The sequence below is a fragment of the Petaurus breviceps genome, unplaced genomic scaffold (genome assembly GCF_028583685.1).
Source record: "Petaurus breviceps papuanus isolate PSGF00001 unplaced genomic scaffold, PetGlider_PUasm1.0 218, whole genome shotgun sequence".
Taxonomy (NCBI): domain Eukaryota; kingdom Metazoa; phylum Chordata; class Mammalia; order Diprotodontia; family Petauridae; genus Petaurus; species Petaurus breviceps.
Window position 1 is genome coordinate 101,752 of NW_027185872.1, and position 7,500 is coordinate 109,251.

A 7,500-nucleotide genomic window follows, 5' to 3' on the forward strand; every position below is an offset into this window, starting at 1 on the left:
TCTGCAAGACATTGACAGGATTGCCAAGGGTCCCAAAGCCAGAAGCCGTCTCTCCACATATCCTGGTGATGATTCAGGGATTAAATAGAAAAGGGTTCTGCCTCTTGAGCCAGAGGACTTGGGCGTGAATCTCGATGCTGAGGGTTTCCTGCCTGTGTCACCTTGGGCAAGTCCCTTCCTTTCTCTAGGACTTAGTGTCATCATCTATAAAATGGAGAGGAGGGACTGGACTAAGTGTTTCTAAGGTCCCCCAGGATGTTAGATAGATAGATAGATAGATAGATAGATAGATAGATAGATAGATAGATAGATAGATAGATAGATAGATAGATAGATAGAGAGAGAGAGAGAGACAGAGAGAGAGAGAGAGAGAGAGAGAGAGAGAGAGAGAGAGAGAGAGAGAGAGAGATATGCAGGGCCACATCAAGCGTCTGGGGTAATAATGACTAAGCCAGATCAGGTCCATGGGATCCTGGATCACAAGCTGGACAGACCCTCCACACAGGCCAACCCCCCTCATTTTACAGGTGAGGAAAGGGAACTCCAGAGAGGGGAGGTCATTCACCCAGGGTCCCAAAGGCACGGAGTGTCAAAAGTGGAATGTGAACTGAGGTCATGGGACGTTAGAGTCAATGACTCCCCAGCAGTTCACACCACAAAGATTCCCTTTATTGGGTTAGTCTAAATTTTAAAATTCTGAATGAGAAATACAGACATGGAGAGAGCTGACACCCATATTTCTTTATTGTGTCTTTATTGTGCAAAGATCACCCAGAGGTGTCTGAATAGGGCGATGTCCCTTTCGAAGCGGGCGATTCCAATGAGAAGGTATCAGAATTGTTTTATCAGGTCTTTGAAAATAACAGTGACCACAGCATAAATCATCTCACCACCCTCCTTGGCTGGCCACTGAAGTATGTCTATATGCTGGGTTAGTCAGAAAACAGAAAAATATTTTCTATTCCTATTTGGAAGTAGAATTTAAAGGTGACCTCCCTCTCTTCTTCATAGAAGTAAAGGACTGGGGGTGTGTAATATCATAAGTATCAGGCTCTGCTCATTGGTGTTGGCTATACTAAGCTGCTTTTTCTTCTTTTACTAAAAGGAATCAGTTATAAGTGATGGCTGCTGGATAGGGAAGGGAAAATACACAACACAAAAGTAAAATTGATCAATAACAGTTTATTGTGGGCTTTTTAATTTTTTTTTAAATGGGGAATTTGGAAAGACCATCAATAATGCAAACAAATCCCAGGACCCCCATTTAAACCAGCCAAGTCCTTCCAAATGCCAGTGGCCACAAGGATTCCGGCCTTCAGGGGGGAGGAAGGAGAGGTCCGCCCTGAGTGACAAAGGTCAGATTTCTGCAGGCCATGGCCCTTGTGGAACTCAAACGGTTCTTGAGCTATCATTGTCTGATGTGGTCCCAGGGGGTCAGGGGCGGCTCCAATCTGTCCCCACTGCCGGAGGGACGCCCCTATGGTCACTTTAATCAGCTCGGGGTCACCAAAATTTTGTGGTCCTGGTTCCTGTCACCCTACCCCCATCCCTACTCCCTAAATCTGCCCAGTGATTTTTGGGAACTCAGTGCTGATGTCTGCAAAAGCAGAAATGAGTTTGAAGATCCCAGTTACACTCAACAAGGGTCTGTCTTGTCAGTTCCCATCCATAGGCCCTTTACTGAATCCCTGAAGGAGCTGAATGGGCTTTGTAGGGACTGAAGGAAGAGGCTTGTGATCATGTTCCTCAGCCTCTGAGACATTTTGCTATTTATTTGGGTACCTTTTAGCCTTAAATAAAATCCAAAAGTCTACAGAGATCATAACATTTATACAGAACATGTTTTCAAACAAAGGCTCTAAATACGGCATGAAAAATGTCCAAGCTAACCACATCACAATCTCTCCACTTAATAGGTGTATTCAAACATAGGCACAATTGGAAATATGTGAGTGTATACACATATATGTATGGTTATATAATATTTCATGCACATATGTGTGCGTGTATATCTACATGGAATTGTGTAAAATGCATATCACATTTTTCAAGAGTTGAGATTGTGTGGCCCACTTTTAATTAACAAAGTATCTGGTCGAGCATTTTAAATCATGCGCCCAAAACATCTGCCCCGAATTATAGCCTGCTTCTCTGTACAGAAAATGGGAATTGAATTAAAGAATATTTGGAAACCCCTGCAGAGATATGAAAGCATTAACAGCTGCATGAGAACCGAACTGTCACAAAGGCAGGAGGTTTTTAGATCGACAGACAGCCACGCTGTCCATCTATGGAACTTTTAAAAACACACTGGGAAGGAGAAAGAAAAGAAAACTCTTTCCAGCAGAAAACAAGAGGAAGCGGGTCCCACGGGGGGGGGGGGGGGCGCCTAGGCTTCACACCCAGCTTCCACCCCCATTTTCAAATATTAATCCCTGGCCTGGCACACACATTCTGTGTCCTACTGCGAGTGGAAGAATGAACAGGACGACGAGATCATCTCAGCAGAGCAATTATAAAAACAAAACAACTTTCCTAGACAGTCAATCTCCAACACCATCTCACAGAAACTGAATCAAGTTTGTTTTCTGCTTTTTGTAAAAAAAAAAAGCTGTTCTCACGGACACGGCTGGGCCCGTTCTCTGACTCTCGATCCGCGGCTCATCCTGGGGCAGAGGCCGAGCCCAGTTTGTTGTTTTTATTTTTCCCCTGGTTTCAGATGCCGCTTCTTTTCAACATCAGAACCAGCCTGGCCATCACTTTCCGCCCTCCTGGAGGTAGAGACCATTCAAAGGCGGAGGCACAGCAGGGGGCCAGGCTTTCTCCTGGCCCTGTAACTGGATCACTCATCAATGCTAGACTCCTGCCATCAGGAGCCAATGTTTGCTTTCGGTCTCTCCTTGCATTCCGAAATGCCAGTCCTGGCCCTGAGACCCCAGGCCACAGCCTCCCTGTCTCCATCATTAGCCCCTACCGAGGGACAGGGCCACTGTGTCCAGTCTCCAGCTAGGCCTGTGTGCTCAGTGGAGCTTTCAAGGGCTCACGGCCAAAAATTTACCTTTTGTCTACAATCTAGATCTTGCCTCTCTGAATGTACTCAGCAATAGTGGAATTCGGTTCTGGGTGTGAGTGTGAGTGTGTGTGCGTGTGTGTATGGATAAATGTGCGAGCACTCTCACACGGGCGCGCGTAAGGAAATTTCATCTAATCAGAAACAGCCTGGAGAGGTGACTGACACAGAGTAGGAGCTTGATAAATGCACACTGACTTGACTTGAATCATGGTACACAAAATAGCTCTTATCTACTACAGGAAACCCCTCCTTTTGATTCCTTACTCAAACAGGCACCCCCTAAAAACAAAACCCCCTACCCCCCCAAAAAAAAACCCCAAGAAGCTCTCTGCCCGGGACATGCAAAGTCACACGTGCTTCTCAGAGTTAGGGGAGATGTCCTCCACCTCTGCTACAGCCTCCCCAGCCCCAGGGCCCAGGACAGAGCTGATACACAGCAGGTGCTCCACAACTGCTCAATGACTGATGTAAAGAAAACCGTTTCTGCACCTAGCAACATGCGCATATGGTACAGGAACACAACCCATGCTAATGTGCTCACTGTAAGAAACGATATCAACAGTCTCCAAGCATGTCTAAGTCCTTACTGTGGGCCAGGCATATGAAGGCTTATACACAGAAGAAGTGTTTAAGTGTATGAAGGATTCAGAGAAACATGGGAAGACTCACATGAACTGATAAAGAGCTAAGTGAGCAGAACCAGGAAGACTATGCACAATAACTATCATGATGCAGCAACAGCAATCACAGGATGCAAAGTGAGTATCATAAGATTAAAACGAACAAGTCTGGCAACCCAGAAAAGGTCTGAGCAGGCCACCTATCTTGTGCTTCCTTGGAAAGGTGGGGGACTATGGGTGTGGAACGCTGCATACACAGGAAGCCCATTTTTTTCAATTGGTTAATTTTGCTTATTTTTTCCTCTCTCTCTTTTATTCACCACAGTAATTCATGGATCCACTTATTTATTTATGAAGGAGTGGAAGGGGGCACTTATTAAAAAGATCTTCCAAAATACTGAAGAAAAGTGAATGCAAAGGACCTTCAACTTTATTTGTCCTGTTCTATATGTTACATATGAAATTCTGCATAGGTTTGAACCCCTGTAAACTCATGGACTGAGGCATGTTAGAAAGAGGAAACTATTTTCTTCAAACTTCATGTCTTCTCAGAAGGTCTGGACAAGAGAGAGAGTCTTATATTGTTTCTGAAGCACCATCGTTAGGAGCCACCAGAGCACAGGGAAGGTAATATGGTGGAGGTTTCCTAAACCCATTTGAAAAAAAAAGGCATAGATATCTTTGCCTATGTCAGAGCTAACACAGAGAGATGTGTCTAAATGAACACAGAAAGTGAAAGAAACAGCAAACTCTTCTGAATCCTAGAGCAGCATATAAATTCAGAAAACAAAAACAGCGCTTCCATCTAAGTTAATGTGAGCTAGTGGGCAAAGAATTTCTTAAGAGTTCTCCTGCTTCCTACAGAACTGATGTGTAAATCAGGCAGCCCCTCTGGTGTAGCTTCCTCCTCAATGAAAGGGGTATAAGCACCTCCTTCCTCAAGGTGATTTAACAAGAAGGAAAAAGAAGGAATGAGAACATTCTCTTCTCCCATCCCTACCCATTATTCCTTCCCTGTAACTGGAGTGACTGAGGAATCCAAGGTATTGGGGATGCCCACAATAGAACTGCTAAGGAAACCATTTCAGTTTCATTCTTGAATGCTGGAATGTTATCCAAAAATGACCCAGAAGCCTGTGTATAAGCCTACATCAGGCCAAGGAACCAGAATAATTCTCTTTAAAACATGATCAAAAGTAAAATGGCAACCAAAGCCAGCTTCATGAACACCCTCCAGATTAGCCATTCAGAGCAGATATCTTCGACTAGATAGAGTGATATGTAGATATACACATAGAAATAAAATAGAAATATCCAAAGTGGATAACAGTGGATACAGCCTAGGAACATATCCTGAATGACTGGTTAAGACCTTTCGATTCAGCACTCCCCACGATCATGCCACTTGTCTCAATGAGATGCTGCCTGAGTTGAGTTTGGAAGTCTCTTCGTTAAATCTACTCACCAGTTTTTCTCAGTGGGAAGTCATCCTTTGTCTCCTGGGCTCCAGGTAATGGGTATTTGTAGGACGGTGAGGTTCCACTCAGTGGTGGAGAGCTTTGATCTAGGGAGGTGTGGTGAGCTGCCCTGCCAAACACAAATAAAGTCCCCAGTCAGCAGCACCCCAGACTTCATGTGACACAGACCAGACGTTCCTAATCAGACACACTCTTCACTCACAGTCAGAGTTTGCTTCTCAATGTAAGGGCAAACCATAGCCTCATCTGACCACTTTTAATGTGATGGTTATGATAGGCAATTGCAATATTCCATAATTAGTAACTTAGCATGCGTCCTCAGTGCTACTGCAAGTCCAAGAATGCCCACTGTATACTTAGTAAAATCATGCAAAGGGGTCAATTCCACCAAACGCTGACCTGGCCAAGAGACATTCAATAGCCGGCAACTGCTATTTACATTTTATGTTTCTCTAAAGAAACATGCAAATAAAGGGATAAAGGAGTATTCATCTTTGGGGGGGCAAGATATTTGGTAACTGAGAATGAGGTCACCTCAAGGTGATTTTTCAAAAATAATCTTTTTAATAAGTGCATACTGCCTGGGGTTAGAGCTATCCATCAAACAAAGAGCTAACCATGTTCCTCTGGTATCCTGGCAAGAATAGCAGCCTCATGGCTTAGTAGAAAAGCTTATTAACATCTGTTCTCCTAGCAGAATTGGGCACAGTGAATATGCCTTAATAAAAAAATGCTGTATCAGGAAGTGTGCATGGTCCTTGTCTGGAGAAGCTAGAAGGTCAGAGTGGATCCTTGCAATGAAACCCTGAGCATTAGCTTATAGGCACAATTTTACCAGTTACAGGACTTGGAGAATACATCAACCCAACCACTTTCCTGTCCAACATTAATCTCACAACAAAATGTGGACCAGACCCAGAAGTGCTGGGATTCAAAGTGTTTCTGGCACTTACTAGCTGTGAGACCCTAGATAACCAGATAATCCAGAAATTCAGTTTCTCCACCTGTAAAATGGGAATAATGCCCCTTCAATAGCACCTTCTCTTCCAATGGGGTGTTGTGAGGCTTACAAGAGAGAGTGAAGATAGAGTGCTTTGCCATTTTTTAACCATGACATAAATGAGAGTTTATCATCATTATTATTAATTATTTATTACTCCTTGTATTAATTCCTGTTAAAACCTTCACCCCAGTGGTACATGGGGATCATCAGGAAAAATACAGTCTAAGGGGTATCTATCTAAAAATACAGTCTAAGAGTGGGAAATGGTACCAGAAAGATCTGGGTTAGAATCTTGCTCTCAACACTTAAGCCTCAGTCTTCACCTGTAAAACAGGGCTAATGGCAGCCATTTGACTGGCATGGCTACTGGAAGAACCAAATGGCGTCATATGTGTAAAGAAAGCCCTTTGCAAAATTTAAAGACTTGTATTTTTATTTGAACATTTCACACTTATGGTAAGTCCACCGGAGGGGTCCAGGCAAAAGTTCTAAATCTGTCAGAAAGATCTGCCAAACAATGGACATGGTTTAGATCTTTTTCCAGAACTCGCTTTAGAAAAACAAACCGAAATGCTTTCGTATCTAATAATTGCAGGCAAAATGAATGGGTTATCCCCACTGAAAATGTGCTCAGCCGTCAGCCCTCTCACACCTCCTCGGGCCTCTGCAAATGATCGCATTGTGTACACTGACCTGTTTAAATGATGTCTCTGTCTTCCCATTCAGCCCTACCAGGTAGAAAGCAGGCTCCCCTAAGGACAGGCACTATTTTCCATTTTGTGTTTTTTGTCTCCAATGTTTACTGCAGTGATTGGCATGCTGTTGGTACTCAGTAAATATTCATTGGCCAAGAGGAATCTGATCCAATAACTCAAATTATATATGTAATTGCAAATTATGTGGCTTTCCTTCTTTAAAAATGCAGTCAAGATCAGCTTGGGCTGACCCATTCACTAGAAAGCCGTTCTATGGACGTGAGGCTGCAGATTAACTTCTCATGGTGTCCTTTCCCCATTTCCTTTCAAAAGCAGCTATTCTTCACATGTGACATATGGTATCTTTTTGTTACATATGATATCTACTAAGTGATTGCATTAAATGGTAAATAATAGATCTCAGTGGGAAAAGGAAGCCCCAGGATGCATTCTTGAGCAGGATAAGCAAAATCTTCATCAGATGGTGCTGGCTTCTCTCTTCCCTGTGCAGGTCGTAAAATACACATGCTTGGACGTCTAAAGCTGGCCAGCACACTTTTTTAAACAAAAAGATGAATGAAATTTTAAGAATCTATTACACCTTCTTAAGGCATAATAATACTTAACAATA

General features: G+C 43.3%; 1 protein-coding gene across 11 annotated transcripts in view; it reads right to left on the minus strand.

Annotated features, from left to right (window-relative positions):
- Positions 1-7,500, minus strand: part of HDAC9 (histone deacetylase 9) — a 534,753-nt gene that overhangs the window by 72,821 nt on the left and 454,432 nt on the right. For all 11 annotated transcript variants that reach the window (XM_069094422.1, XM_069094416.1, XM_069094421.1 and 8 more), the window contains one exon: positions 5,159-5,280. In XM_069094422.1, the coding sequence (XP_068950523.1) occupies positions 5,159-5,280 (122 nt within the window). The remainder of the gene's footprint in view (positions 1-5,158; positions 5,281-7,500) is intronic.